At 35.1% G+C, this 16,566-nt stretch overlaps 1 protein-coding gene across 2 annotated transcripts; it reads right to left on the bottom strand.

The window, feature by feature from the left end:
- Nucleotides 1–3,182: 3,182 nt before the first annotated feature.
- Nucleotides 3,183–12,453, bottom strand: LOC139902999 (probable F-box protein At2g36090). 2 transcript variants are annotated; one of them, XM_071885751.1, is made up of 4 exons: nucleotides 12,224–12,453; nucleotides 10,144–10,688; nucleotides 9,740–10,029; nucleotides 3,183–3,567 (listed from the first exon to the last, which is right to left on the bottom strand). In XM_071885751.1, the coding sequence occupies exons 2-4, from the start codon at nucleotides 10,682–10,684 to the stop codon at nucleotides 3,274–3,276; spliced, it is 1,125 nt and encodes a 374-aa protein (XP_071741852.1). In that variant the 5' UTR covers nucleotides 10,685–10,688; nucleotides 12,224–12,453; the 3' UTR covers nucleotides 3,183–3,273. The 2 variants fall into 2 exon arrangements, with proteins under 2 accessions (XP_071741852.1, XP_071741851.1); XM_071885750.1 differs by having other exon boundaries at nucleotides 10,144–10,698.
- Nucleotides 12,454–16,566: the final 4,113 nt, after the last annotated feature.

Genomic DNA, 16,566 nt, shown 5'->3' on the forward strand with positions numbered 1-16,566 from the left:
TTAATCAATTTATTAAAATAATTATGGTTAACAAATGTACTCTATACAACTAAAATTAAATTATAATTAAAATTAATATTAAACGTAATAGTTTAAGGTGCGTCTATATTATAGTGATTGGTTTTCGATAACGTGCGTCTATATTATAATGATTTCATTGTAACCACGAAAGAGAAAAGAATGAACCCTCTCATACATTATCCTTTCAACGTGTGTAAGTTACACGATCGACTTTATAATTTATTTATAATATTATGAATAGCTGTAATTTGGATTTGTTTAAAGATAGACATCAAAAAATTCTTGGCTTTAAAAAAATGAAATTTCATATTCCATGACTAACAAAAGTCAGATATCATTTGCAAAAAAAATATCTATCTATATATAACTAAATTTTGACTCCCATTGTCATAAATTAGCCCATTAATCTCATTCATTTACTTATGATTTTTTACCCACCATAAACACTTAACGACAATATTATTGTACTTATTTTTGAAATAAAAACTCACCGGCTGATAAAACCTGGATCTATATAATTGACACATTCAACCATCCACCCCAATTACTTTCGCCATCTCCGAAAAATGTCGCAATATCTATATTTATCTATTTATCTATAAAAAATACTCGAAGTGTCATAAATTTAATTTACTCATATATATTAAATAATGGTAAAATAGTAAAAATGGTAAAATAGTCATCCAAAAAATGTAAACAAAATTAATTTATATCGAGTCCTAATTCAATTCATGAGCTTAAAAGTTAATTTAAGTTTTAACCATGATAAGTTATTAAAAGATAAATCAATCGGTTCACTATCATTTCATTAATAATTGGCATTAAAAATCAATTACAGTAAATTCAATTTAAATTTAAGTTACATAATAAAATCTCATAATGTGAGATTGTAGACAGGTTTACTAAAATATATATGGGGTATAAGTCATAGCACACAACATCAAATTCATATGGAAGGTTGGTAATGTGTGGAAGGGAGTTGCACAGAGTTGCATGGACTTCACATGATTAAATAAAAATTGATCGACATTTTTATGTTTTTGCCTGAAAAATTATGGTAAGCATTTGATTTCAAGTTGAAACAAAAGTCCATTTTATTTGGTATTTATATACCCACATCTCTTTATCAAATTGTGTATTTCTTTTCAATGATTAACTGTACATTATTTAGATTATTGTATATGTTTATATTATTTTTTATATGATACCCTTTGCAGGTGACTATCATTTAGGTGGAATGATTTTTGGCATTTGTGATGAAATTCAATGGTGATACTTGGTGGTAATTATAATTTTAATATTCAAATGGAGAATTATTTTCAAGTGAGGATTTTGATATATTACAATAACATTAGAGATATGTTTAATTCATCACTTCATGCGTATTCTATTTTTTAACTCTTTATCAAACTCAACATTTATTAGTGTACATATTATTTGTGTGCATATTTTCATTGTTAAATTATGTTTAATTATTGACCTTTCATTTGAATATTTTTTTTACATTCTATTTCGATTGAGTTTTATTAACACAACACGTATGCATGTTCATGGCGAAACAAGATAAAAAAATACATTGTAACATAAATTTTATGATAGTAAAGAGAACGGATAAAATAATGCGTTAAAATAGTAATAATAAAAATAAAAATAATTAATAGCATAAAAATCAACATGACGAGTGATTTTTTATTTATCATTTAAAATATCTATTTGATTCCAGGTTGTATTCTATTTTAAAAAACATATTTAAAGATAAAGTATTAAATATTAATGAAAAAATTAATATACAAAATGTGTTATAAAATATTAGTTGTGATTTACCTTCAAATGTAGTATATATTTGAAGTATAATTATCACAGTAAAAAAGTTAAACAAAACATAACTAGATATTTAAGAACAAGAATAACAACATTGGATAAAATACTTTATTGTAGATAAGTGATAACTGATGTAAAAGAATAACCGAATAAGTCCATCTCTCATAAAAAGATAAGCAAGTGAAGAGTTAAAATAAATTCTAAATTAAATGCACATAAATGAAATAATCTTCACTACTACTAATTCATGAGTTACATTTGAAATGTTCATATAACAAATATATAATGTCCATTAACTTAGTAGTGGGTTTGCATATGGTTAGTAATGGTTCGAGATGTCGAGAATCTTGATAAGCTTAGTGTCTTGGGTTGCTCAAAACATTGATATATATTTTGTTCACATTTGCAACTTCATTATTTTCATATGACAAAAGGTAAATTTCTATTATTGATTCTTCATTACTTTTTTATCGTAGGCATCCATCAACAACTGTAGCTTCATGAAGCAATTTATATATTTGTTAAATTTCATACATGACATGTAAATGCTCGAATGAGATTTGCATCACATTCATAGACACACATCGCATGCCATGTAAAGCAATAATGAGATTTTGCAAGAGATCATCTGACAAAATAGATCAAGATCAAAATGATCATAGCCACAAAAAATGTTGTTTACAATAAAACTTTTAACAATCTACATAAAAGTATAGAGGTATTATAAAACGCAAAAATTATTGTCATATAATAAGTCTTTGCTTTTAAATATTCCTTTTTCATATTGTTGGGTTAATACTACAATGTATGAGCGCATGAGCGCATGTTTTATTGTGATCATATAAAATGCCTCGATCAAACATGAGGTACAACTCCCTTGATCGAATTTTTCTTACCAAATTCGATTTTAAAACCTAAAGTTGTACATCTCTAACCATTACCAAATTAGAATACGAGTATCAAAACCGTGTGTTAACAGTGCAACACATGTAACTTACTACATGCAACGCACGGGCATTGCCCACTAGTATCTTTAAAAACCGACGGCACCAACTTATGAAGGGGCAGGGGTGGGGCGCCCGTCCTCAATGAATTTGCAATTTTTAGTGTAAATTTTTTCGATTTTTCGATTTTGCTCCTGATAGATTTTTTTTTTCTTCCCCAAACCCTTTATATTTTGCCCAAAAACCTTCGTATTTCCCCCCAAAACCTCCAAATTTTGCTTCAAAAACTCTATATTTTGCCCCCAAAACCTCCACATTTTGTTAATACGTTTAAACAAAAAAAAAATCCCCCCCCCCCCTCCTGAAAATATTCGCCCCCGGATTATGTATACCTTTGTGCATTTATATAATTAGAACAGAGAACAATGATTTACAACAACAGAATTATATTTCGAAAAAGATGGTAGCCAGTATTCAACATATGATCTTACAGAAAATAGCAGCATAATGTGACAAACGTAGTGATGCCGCCTAGAATCCATAGCCGATCTAATGTGCTTTCATATCGCATTTTTTCCTCTTTAATCTCACTCTGCACTTTTGAGTACAAATGACACGACTCGAGTACTAAGCTATAATTCTTGCTTCTATCACAGCTCAATGCTTCTTTAAGCACAAGTAGACTATTTCTTCCGTTAACGTGGGCTCCTTCCATGTCTCCCAATTGCATACAAAGTTCGGTCAATTTGAGTGTCGTATTAATCTCACTGGCCTCATTTACCTGCAAACACGTTCAAAAACGAGGCCAGTTTGGGTGTTTTTGTTAATCTTTTGGTATAATTTAGGTGATAAAACATATCTAAGCGGTCCCAATGAGCTTAAAAAACTAGTGATTAAGAGAACTAGTAAAAAACGGATCAGGTCGGACTGACCAGCTAATACTTTTTGTTCTTCGAATTCTATTTTAGTCAGTTCGAGAATTTATTACAAAGCTATACTACTATTATAATAATGCGAAGGTTGCAAAACTCGCTACTCGGGAGTAATCAGTCGGGACTTTGAAAGTTGTAATCGGCAATTCAACGATTAATCGGATTGTACTTTTTAGACATCTAAATAATAGATTTCAGAAATATATATTTTATATATGTAAATATAGAAGAAAACAGCAAGCGTCGATTTATTAGCGTCTTGATTGCTGTTTAGAGCATAAATTGAATTCCAGGCAGGATTTAAAACACATGAAAATTTGATTCCACCATTTTAATTGCGTCTCAATTTTATTTTACTATTATTTTTTAAAAAAAATTTCCTACTTATTGGCTGGAGGTCCACTTATTAACCGTGTACTTGGTCAACAAATCACCAACGTGACTTAAGGAGTAAGCTAGAGTATTTGTAGATAAAATTTGTTTCCTATTGTATGTATTTTTCTCTATTTCATACTTCTTGTAACCATTATAAATAGTTCAATGATAAACCCTTAAAGGGGGTGATTTAACCTTAATATGGTATCAGCCTAAATTTTTATTCGATCCTCACAATTACTTATACAGCCGCTTCTTTTCTCCATTACCATCGGTGGAAGATTACTTCTTTATAATATCAATTGATTTGTGGCACACTTTCAAGGCTTAAACATTCATTCCTTATCACCGACCCATTACTCAACTCAATTGCATGTTAATTCTTTATTCTATTCAATCTTTAGTATTCTAATATTTTTACATATCAATTGCACAGACTTCAAGTCTTGCATATTACTGTCCATCTATAACTTTCGCATATGTTTCTTTTTTTTTTTTTCTCTTCCACGGGTGTGTCTTCAAGGCATATTAATGTCTACTTCTCAAACAACTACTGATGGTACCCTTCCTCTTAATACTATCTTACATATGCTAACCATTAAACTCTCCTCCTCCAATTACTTGTTGTGGAGGCACCAAATAATTCCCCTTCTCTCTTATAAAAAATTAAAAGGTTACGTTGATGGGACTATCCTTCGACCCGGTGCCTCTACTGACTCAACCGATTCTTCTATTACATCGTCGGATTCTGCTGCTAGCGATGCTACTGCTCTTGCTACATGGCTCGATGGTGATCAACGAGCCACCCTGATTCTTCATGCTTCTCTTACCGAGGAATCGATGTCTGTTGTTGTCGGTTCCAAATCAGCTCGTGAGGTTTGGTTAGCTCTAGAAAACGCGTACAGTCACGACTCTACAGATCGGGTTCATACACTTCGTGACCAGCTGCTCGTTACAAAAAGGTACGTCTACTGTTGCGGAATTTGTCAAAAAGTTTAAGGGTTTGTGTGATCAGTTAGCAGCTATATCTAAACCTGTCGATGAGCTCGATAAATTCCACTGGTTTCTTTGTGGCTTGGGACAATCGTTTGAAACCTTCTCTACTATGCAGCGTACTGTTAAACCGAGAGCAACCTTGCCTGATCTTTTTGCTCAGGCAGAGAGTCACGAATTGTTTTTGTCCAATATGCAACCTTCGGTTCCTGCACAAGCCGCTTTCACAGCTTCTTCTCGTGCGTCATCTAACTATGCACGTGGTAGGGGACGAGGTCGTTCTAATAATTATTCTGGCCGAGGTCGTGGTCGTGGTCGCTTCAATTATACGCGCATACCACACTGTCAATTATGCCGTAACAATGGGCATTATGCTTCTGCTTGTCCCGAGTTATCTACATATGCAAGTCGCACTCCATCTATTGATGCTAATCTAGCACAAGCGTTTCACACGAATTGTCATATTTCGAATGACTCTCCTGACTGGTATGTCGACTCGGGGGCCACAGCTCATATGTCTCCATCTACATCTCATCTTGACTCATCTACTCCGTACGCAGGTAACGAAAAGGTCACTATTAGGGATGGAACTACTTTGTCAATCTCCAATATTGGTTCCACTTCCTTTACTAAAGACATCAAATTATTAGATGTTCTTGTTGTTCCCTTGCTTACTAAAAATTTACTTTCTATTAGTAAATTAACCTATGATAATCCTGTTGATATATTATTTAATGACACTGCTTTCGTTATTCAGAATCGTTACACAAAGGCAATTCTCGCCACAGGACGACGTGATCATGACTTATATGTGCTTGAGAGAGGACAAAAGGCGTTTATTTCACATTTACATTCTAGCTCTTTACGAGGATCTTTTGAATTATGGCATAGTCGTTTAGGGCATGTTTCTTTTAATGTTATTTCTTTTTTAAATAAGCAAGGTCGGTTATCTGTTTCATCTATATTACCGAAACCTGATTTATGTTCTTCTTGTCAATTGTCGAAAAGTAAACGTTTATCTTTTAATAATAATGAGAAGCGGTGTGATAAGGTGCTTGATTTAATACATTGTGATTTATGGGGACCTGCTCCCGTTGTCTCTACACATGGTTATCGCTATTATGTTATATTTATTGATGATTTCTCTCGTTTTACATGGTTTTACCCTCTTAAGCACAAATCAGATTTTTATGGCGTGTTCTGTAACTTCTTAAATTTAGTACAAACACAGTTTGGCTGCAAGATCAAAGCTTTTCAAAGTGACGGTGGTACTGAGTTTCTTAATAATCATGTTCGTCAACTTCTTTCAGATAATGGAACACATCACAGAATTTCATGTCCGTACACACCTCAGCAAAACGGACGGGCTGAACGCAAACATCGTCATATCACCGAAACAGGTCTTGCCATGATGTTTAATGCTCATACGCCTGCTTCTCTATGGGCCGATGCATTCAGTTCAGCAACTTATATCATTAACCGCTTGCCTACAGTTGTACTCAACTCAATGTCACCCTATGAGTTATTATTCAAGACCACGCCGCATTATGATACTTTTCTGATTTTTGGATGCCGTGTTTATCCATATCTTCGTGATTACTCCCTGCACAAACTTGCTCCTCGTAGTGTTCCATGTGTTTTCATTAGTTACAGCTCATTTTACAAAGGTTATCGATGTCTAGATATTTCTTCTGGACGTGAATATGTTACACGACACGCTCAATTCGATGAAGTTAATTTTTCCTATTCCGGGACCTCCAGCAAAGTTGATCTTGGTAGTTTTAGTTACTCGAACTTTTTGGATAGTGCATTACCAAGCTCTACTCCTACGGTTTCTACAGTGTCTCCTCCGATGGTTTCTACTTCAAATACATCGTCATCTTGTTCATTATGTCCCGAGAGACATCTGTGTCGCATCCTCCCATGGCTACTGCACCAATTACCGACGCATCTGATCCTTCTTCATCTTCGGTGTCTGATACCGAAGCTACTGCTGATGCTTCTACCGAATCTCAACAAACGGCTGAAGCTCCCAATGTATTGCCAACTGAACCTATGGCCACTCACCCCATGACTACGCGTTCAAAAGCGGGTATTGTTAAGCGTAAATATATTGTCGATATTGCACAACTCTCTTGCTCCCCTCTTCATCATGCTTTGCTTACTACTCGCGAACCAAAGGGTTTTAAATTAGCATCGAAAAACCCCGCTTGGTTCCAGGCTATGCAAGAAGAGATCGACGCGTTACATGTTAATCATACTTGGGATCTTGTTCCTCGCCCGACTCATGGTAATATTGTTGGTTCGAAATGGGTGTTTCGCACGAAATATAATGCAGATGGTTCTGTTGATCGGCTCAAAGCTCGTCTTGTTGCTCAAGGATTTACTCAAATTCCTGGCCTCGATTATTCTGCAACTTTCAGTCCCGTTGTCAAAGCCTCGACTGTGCGCATTGTCCTTTCTTTAGCTATGCTTCACAAATGGCATTTACATCAGCTAGACGTCAAGAATGCGTTTTTGAACGGGCATCTTACTGAAAATGTTCTCATGGAGCAACCTCCCGGTTTTATTGATTCTAAGTTTCCTGGTCATGTTTGTCGACTGAAGAAGTCGTTATATGGGCTAAAGCAAGCTCCCCGAGCATGGTTTCAACGCTTGAGTGCCTTTCTTATTCTACTTGGTTTCACTTGTAGTCGCGCGGATCCGTCGTTGTTTGTCTACAAAAAGGGTACGAGTGTGCTTTATCTACTCGTCTATGTTGATGATATTATTCTTACCGGGAATAACTCTTCTACAATTGCTGAGTTTATTACACGACTTCACCAGGAATTCGCCATCAAGGATCTTGGAAAGCTGAGTTATTTTCTAGGACTAGAAGTTGCTTATACGGACTCAGGTTTATTTCTTAGTCAAACCAAATACGCTCATGATATTTTGGTTCGTGCTCAGCTGCTGGATAGCAAACCTATGTCGACACCTCTTCCTACCGCGGCTTCATTTACGACTGATGGGTATCCCTTTGATGATCCCACTTATTATCGCTCGCTTGTAGGTGCTCTCCAGTATCTCACTATTACTCGTCCAGACATATCCTATGCGGTTAACCAAGTGAGTCAATTTCTTCATGCTCCGACTCTTGATCATTTTCAGGCTGTAAAGCGAATTATTCGCTATATAAAGGGTACGATACATTATGGGTTGTTTTTTCATCATTCGCCTAAACTATCCATTCTTGGTTATTCCGATGCCGATTGGGCTCGATGTATTGAAACAAGACGGTCCACATACGGATATTCTATTTTTCTAGGAAGAAATTTGGTTTCATGGAGCGCTAAGAAGCAACCGACTGTTGCTCGCTCGAGCTGTGAATCTGAGTATAGAGCTTTGGCGAATACTGCAGCTGAGATTGTCTGGATTACGCATCTTCTGCGTGAACTTCATATATTGCCACCTGATCATCCGACTATTTTATGTGATAACAAAAGTGCTCTTTTTTTTTACTCAGAATCATGTCTCGCACAAACGATCTAAGCACATAGATATCGATTATCACTTTGTTCGTGAGTTGGTTACTTCCGGAAAATTATACACGAAATTTGTTCCTACGCATCTTCAGCTTGCCGATATCTTCACGAAGAGTTTGCCTAGACCTTTGTTCGAGTCTTTTCGCGCCAAGCTTCAAGTTAGCCCGCCACCTATTCGCTTGGGGGGGGGGGGGGGGTATTAACCGTGTACTTGGTCAACAAGTCACCAACGTAACTTAAGGGGTAAGCTAGAGTATTTGTAGATAAAATTTGTTTCCTATTGTATGTATTTTTCTCTATTTCATACTTCTTGTAACCATTATAAATAGTTCAATGATAAACCCTTAAAGGGGGTGATTTAACCTTAATACCACTCGGAAACAATCTCTTTATCCGTCGTTATCCGTCGAATAGAGAGATGGATGACTTTCTCTACTTTTTTGAGAGTGCTTCACTCTGGGTGGAGAAATGACTTGTTTTTATTCTCGGATAGGGGAAGGATTGTCTATATCTCACCTCCCCATACACTATGTGGTATTGGGTTTTGTTGTTGTTGTTGTATAGAAGAAAACCATAAACTTTAACGTAATTGTCTAAAATCGTTCACTTTGTTCAAAACTCTAAAATTCTAGTTTAAATTTATGTTAAAAATGTTGACCAAGTTTGACTTTGACAGACTTTGATCAACTAATCCGATACTAACCCATTAACCGACGTCCGATTAATTAAACGGACATTTTGGAAAATCGAAACCGATTGTTCTTGAAAAGGAGTAACCGGGGATTAATCGTGAGTAATTGGTGTTTTTTACAACATGGAAACGAGTTATCTGGTCAACCAATCAGTGGGTTAACCATTCAGTGGGTTAACCAATCAGTGGGCTAACCAATCTTACCCAATTGACAAGTTATTCTTGAATTACCCATTTGACCCAACATACCCTTTTGGCAAGTTCTACCTAAAACCTCACAAGATGGACAAGTGGTTGGCAATATTTAGCAACACATCTTAAGGTGGTCATGAAAAGGGTCACTAACAGTCACGGGATAACCCAGTTAGGCGCGTACATCTAAGTAAACATACCCGCCCGCCCAGGTAACCTGAACAAAGAAAACCTCATCCATTTTACCTCAAACTTCATGGCGATGATGCATTCGACCATTTGACATGGAAGAATGTCTTTGGCGGGAAGAATGGACCCAAATCGTAATAAGAAGTCTTTTTCGGTTGGCCAATGCCTTTGACCACCTAATGGACTCCAACTTGATAAATTGGCAGCTCGTTTGGCTTTTGTGTTAACGACTATCCAACTCAGCTTAATCCCGTCCCGAATTTCTTGCCAAAGTTTCCCGTCCTTACGCTCTCTTTCCATCGAGGTTACCACAGGCAAACCATCAGAAACAGAAAGAGTAACACCACCTGCACAAATTGCAACACTAAAACTGATTAAAAATATCAAAAATAAAGGTTTTTTAATGATCTGTTGCCCAACCCGCCCAGTTTGCCAGCGTTAACTATAAGAAAAGATGGTACCTGAGCTATCATCCCCTGTATCCGAAAAGGTGAAAAGATCAATCCTAAACGGGCAGTTGGAGAACCAACCATTAACCCCATTCGCATTTGGTATGCCCCAAATAACTTTCGAGCATATCGTTTCATCTTTATATCTAATATCCACAATCGACACAAAATCAGAAGGTGAAACACTTTCAAACTCATCAAAATCCCCATAATACTCGGCTTCAGTAAGTTCTTCATCAGGGTATTCAGGATAATCACTCCATTTAAACTCGGGAACCTCTTTATTTACAATAAGCGGAAAACAATCTGCATAAAACTTTTTAAATCCACCCGTTGATAAAATTAAGTTTTTAACATCATCACTTTTTGTTGAAGGCCACATTGAAGAACATACATTTTCCCATAACCTTTCTTCTTTTAACATGGAACTAAACGCTGCACATGCGCATGATGCACTAGCTAGGGTTGCACCATCAAGACGTTTTAGTATGTCGTAAAAAAGATCACTGTTTAATGTAGCCATGCTATCGACCGGTGCAACCGACACTTTCATAACTCTGCGATCATCTAAAGTGGTAAAGATTCAACAACGGCAGAGCATAACGAAATAAAAAAGAGGTAGCAAAATAGACAGGCTGGTAATGGGTCAAAACCGGTGCAGGTTGGGACAGGTGACCCACCCACAGAAACTTTTTAGTATCACTTAATGTGTTAGGGATGATTAGAATATTATTATAACCACAAATCACAATAATAACAAATATTTTTTGTAAGACACAATTAAATTGTTGTATGTAAACTGTGGCCAAATTTCAACCCATAAGACCTTTTTTGCCAAAGTTATCAACAGGGCCCATTCTCATTTGTTACTGTTGCATGCACATGTAGGCCACCAAATCACAACTTTAATATTTGTATTTGTGTTTCTGATTCCTAAAGTCTACCAATTAGTACTCTATGTTCCGATTATACCTAGTTAGTGTCCAAGTAACTAAGTAAGTAAGTAAGTTTCATTCTTCCTATTAATGGCACATAGCATTTTTTAAAGAAATAGAACAAAACAATTATTTGAATAATGTCATTTCATGTCTCTTATTGAAAGATTGTCCATCTTGAATCTGATTCTTATCACAGTCCCAAAAAGTTAAAGTCTTTTATTCAATATCATACTCTAGTAATGATCTGTACACGATACAAAACGATCCATACACAACAAACAATTGCACCTGGACATATTTTTTCCAGTTTTTTTCGCCTTTATTAATAAAGTATGAGCAAATTTGTAAAATCGCATACATCTATGATGTATAGGTAAATTTTTCGTCGTATGCAAATCATCAACCATGGTCTGGTACCAATTAAGTAGGCAATTTCAAGAAAAACAATCAATATTAAATATAAACTTAAAGCATATAAGGCATACATATATATACATGTTTATTTTATTTTATTTTATTTTTGAAAACCAACACGAATTTTTTCACGAATATATACATATTGTCCAACCATGGACTTGAACCCATAAGGGTCACCTAGATACCGTTAGACCAATGTCCCTTCGGTAAGCAAACAAAATGCAAGATAATGTATTCAACTTTACACCACCTTTTAGTTGGTCTCGGTTTAAGGTACTTAGCTTTCGATTCAGAAAACAAAATGATTTTCGACCTCTAAATTAAGTCATAAATAAGTAAGTTCAAAATGGTTTCCTTCTATTTCCTAATTTAAAGCTAGATTAAAACCCCACTACTATTTATACAATATTTACTAATCCTTACCACTCAATAGATTTTTTCAAATCCAAAATTGAAACAAAAAAGGTATAGTACCTTAAATAGAAGATTGTGCATAAACATGAACAAAAAGTTATCTATAATTACTCGATATCTATTTATACTTTTCTCAAAACCCTAACTATAAATTAATTCCATTTTTTTTTTACCTTCAAAATTTGATATACACAATGATCATAACAATATAATTTGATCCAAAAAAAAAAAAAACACTACAGTAGTCATGCAAATTGCAATTAGCAGTAAATACACATAGTAACTCCATAAAAAAAAAAATACATAATACATATAGAACGCACCTTCAGAAAACTTCAGAGCAGGGGTTGATCTGGATACGAAATTTGGGACGGAAATTGCAAATTCGATGTAAAAAATGAAAGATAATAGGTGTTCTAATCGTTAGCAGTTACTGAATTGAAGATTAGGTGGCCTAATTGACCAATTTGAAATGTGATTTTATTGGATATTTTTGATTTGATCTTAAGGGCAACAAAAGATAGATACAACCAGATGTATTTACGTGTGTGTCGTTTTTCATTTTTTTTTTCTCTCTACACGGTCAACGGACCAAAGACTTTACTCACTCACCTTCGACTCATTCCAGCACGGCTTCACCTCCCGCGTCAACTGAGTTAGCCAACTTTAACACCCCTAACGCCTATAACGCGACGTCAGATTCTTACATTACGGGGCGTCAGATTCCAACGCTACGGGGCGTCAGTTGAGAATCTGACAGAAAACAACGAAAGGTCATGTGTGTGTTGGCGTGTTCTGATTGGTCCTACATATATATCTGTTTGGTAACGGATATATATTCGTTTTTATTAAAAATTTCAATCAATTTCTTTTATCTATTTAAACTCAAACACATTTTCATTTTTAACACATCAAACAATTCTTTTTTCTCATCTTTTTTATAAAACAATACATTTTTATAAATGGGTTTGAGATTACGTGGTTCTAATTCCGATTCGGAAGATTTTGCGCATGTTCAATTAAGTCAACAAATAGATGAAGATGAGTCCGAAATCGAATCGGCACCGCCTATTCCGAGAGTTTGAGGTTACATTGCTAGAGATAGTGAAGAGGCTGTGGAAGATTGTGGGAAGATTATTTTTGTGAGATGCCAAAGTATCGACAAAAAAAGTTTAAAAGACGTTTCTGTATGCGGATACAATTATTTCTCCGACTGGTGCATGGTATAACTAATTTCCAAAGTGATAATATTCCCGAATATTTTACTATTTTTAACAACATCATGATGCTATCGGTAGAGTTACTTTTATTACTTTAAAAATATACGTCGGCTATACGCCAATTGACGTATGGAATCGCTCCTGACATGTGTGATGAATATTTGCAAATGAGTGAATAAACATCAATACTATGTCTAGATTACTTTTGTATGTGTGTTATCACTTTGTACAAAAGTGAATACATGTGATCTCCCAATTCACATGATGTTGCTAGATTATATATTGCACACGAGGAGAGACATGGTTTTAGGGGTATGCTTGGGAATATAGATTGTATGCATTGGGAGTAGAGGAATTGTCATGTTACTTTAAAAGGACAAAGCAATCGGGGTGATCACAAGAAACCGACCCTCATGCTTGAAGCAGTTGCTTCATATGACTTGTCGATTTGACATGCTTTTTTGGGATGACGGGTTCCAACAATGATATAAATATTTTAAACCAATCACCTATATTTTATAAACTTAAGAACGGAACGTTTCTATTCGCACCATTTGAGGTAAATGGGCATCACTATACCAAAGAATGTTACCTTGTAGACGGGATATATTCTGACTGGGCAACTTTAATTAAAGGTTATCCGTGTCCCACTGAAGAGCCAACGATTAAGTTTACTAGATTTCAAGCTAGTGCCCGAAAGGATGTAGAGAGGACATTTGAGGTTCCTCGAGATCAGTTTCATATTGTACGCGTAGCATCACGCACTATGTAAGTAAACGGGATGCGAAGAGTAATGGAGTGTTGTCTCATATTACATAACATGATACTTGGAGATAACAGATTTGCACTTTCTAAGTGGAAGAACGATTTACAACTGAAGAAATGGAACATCGTATGGAACGTGTACATAATAGAGGACGGGATCGAGACATCATCGCAAGAGAAATAAGTGATCGGGACATGCACAACCAATTTACCGAGGATTTAGTCTAGCATATTTGGAAGCTTCCAATGACTTCTCGCAATGCGAATTAGTTTGTATTATTAAATCTATGTAATCGTTAAATTATGTATTGTTGAATTTTTATGAAAACTTAATTTATGTTTTTTTTATATTTAATATGTATATGTATTTTATTTTATTTATTGTATTTATTTACAATTTTAATTCATATGAAAAAAATCAAAACGGGTGGATCCTACTACATTTGACACCAACATTTATTGGTGGTCAAATTCTGACATTGCCATATCGCAGACATATTGCACTTTTTGGGCTAAAAAAGTGCAAATTTGCCTGTGATGTCACAGGCAATGTTAGAACCAGTCTTATGTATGTTTGATAAAATTAGCTTTCAACCGGTAGCTTGTAGTTGGTAGCTGGTAGCTTTTTATATGTATTTAGCTGATAGCTTTTAGTTGAAGAAGCTAAAAGTTAAACGCTAGTTCTAGTAGCTTTTAGTTAAAAAAGCTTTAAGCTCTTGCAATCAAACAAAACTTTTTATTTGATAGAAGTTTGTTCATAAAAGCTAAAAGCTTCTAAAAGCTCTAAAAAATTTGTTGTCGAACATATGCTCAATCCATTACTATAATATTAGTCTTAAATTTTTGGTATAGAACCAATAAATTTCTATGGATCAATTATTGAAAGTATAAAAAAATTAACAAACTAATGCCATTTTGTGTATAGTGAAATTTTCTTTTTGGGAAGCGTTCGATTCTACTAAATGACTAACCGTTTTGCCGCAGTATTCCGCTGTGGCTAGGACTTTTTTAGAGAATGACTTTAATCCACAAAATTGAGTTTCCATTATAATGGTGAAAAAATGCTAACAATGAAATTGGTTATATATGAGGTAGTATTAAAAAATCAATCAAGCTTGGACCCACACAATTTATAGGCCTCCTTCAAAAGTACAAGTTCAACTGATGGTTCTTTCAGTTTCCTCTCTAAAAAGTCCTCACTGTATCCTCACCATATATTAAAATATTTTTCTGTATATATTTAATATTTTTAATATTTTCTTTCATTTGTCACAGTCTGTGTCATATGTCAGTCTGTGTGGCTCGGTCTATACCACACGAACTGACACGTATGCATAGGGTAACTTGTAAGCTCAGCATGTTGCCACACATACTAACATGTAGGCACATATTGATACCGACACGTGACATAGATTAAGCCACATATACTGACACATGGCACAAACTGTGCCACAAGTGATTTATTTTATGGAGTATAAATTTTTATTTTTTAAAAATTAATTTTTTATTTTTTATGAGTTGTTTTGAATTGTAATTATCCTGGGAAAAAGCAAAAGCCAAGTGATATTTTGTCTTATGTTTGAGCATGTCTAGATGACTAGATTTGTTATTACTTTTATTGATTTAAGATTGTTTCAGGTGCGTACATAAGTTTTGGTCAAAAATATGCTTTAACTTGCTATTTCTTTATGCTTGAATGCACTATCTCTCCTAACAAGGGTAGTGTATGTGCCACCCACCATACCTTTCTTTTATGCAAATCATTATTAGACTTTGACATAACATTCATTGTTTTTGAACGCAAATTCTATTGAAATTTGATTTTCAAATTATAAAAGTAGGTCACCTAAACCAAATTAAGTGTTTAATCGTGAGAGCGGTGGTTGCATAGCATGGTCAGAAATCAGACCATGTGTCAGACAAAAAAACTCACGATCTTCACTATTTCTCCTCACAAGAATAATGCATGCATCTAACCACTTTACCCCATTTATATGCACATCACCGAGACAATGTCATAACACTCATAGAATTATTCTTAAGTTATTTCGATAACCTGAGCAAAAATCATGTTCTTGAATAGGTCACTTGAATTTTATTTGAGTGTCTAACAATTTCTTGGTCATCGCTTCTATTTTCACCCGGGAAGTAGTTACAGAGAAAATTAACTGGTTTGTGTTGTTATCCATTACCAGGATTGGCAGTGGTTGACACGCACACTTCACTAATACAATTGCTTTCTCATCGCCTTCCTTTTCACCCAAAAGGTTCTTTGCTGAGTAAGTTAAGTGTATTGTGTCATAGTTCATTACCGGGTTAGGTGTGGGAGACACACTACATAAATTTACAAATTCCCGTGTTGTACTCATCCTGCTCATTTTAACTCGGAGTGATTCTGTTAAAGCTTGATACTTGTACTGTATCGCAATCCAATAACTAGAAGTGTGCATGGTACAGGAAGAACCGAAGATCGTACCGGACCGAACCGATTTCGATCCTAACCGAGCATTTTCGGTCCGGTCTTTGGTCCATAATTTTACGGATTTTCGGTCTTCGGTCCGGACCAAAACCGAAAAAACACTATAAATACCCGAACCGTACCGTACCGTATCGATAAAATTTTGGTCCGGTCCTCGGTCCATGTTTTTGCTTCAAATTGGGATTCGAGACGGAACCGAATC

The sequence above is a fragment of the Rutidosis leptorrhynchoides genome, chromosome 3 (genome assembly GCF_046630445.1).
Source record: "Rutidosis leptorrhynchoides isolate AG116_Rl617_1_P2 chromosome 3, CSIRO_AGI_Rlap_v1, whole genome shotgun sequence".
NCBI classification, from domain to species: Eukaryota; Viridiplantae; Streptophyta; class Magnoliopsida; order Asterales; family Asteraceae; genus Rutidosis; species Rutidosis leptorrhynchoides.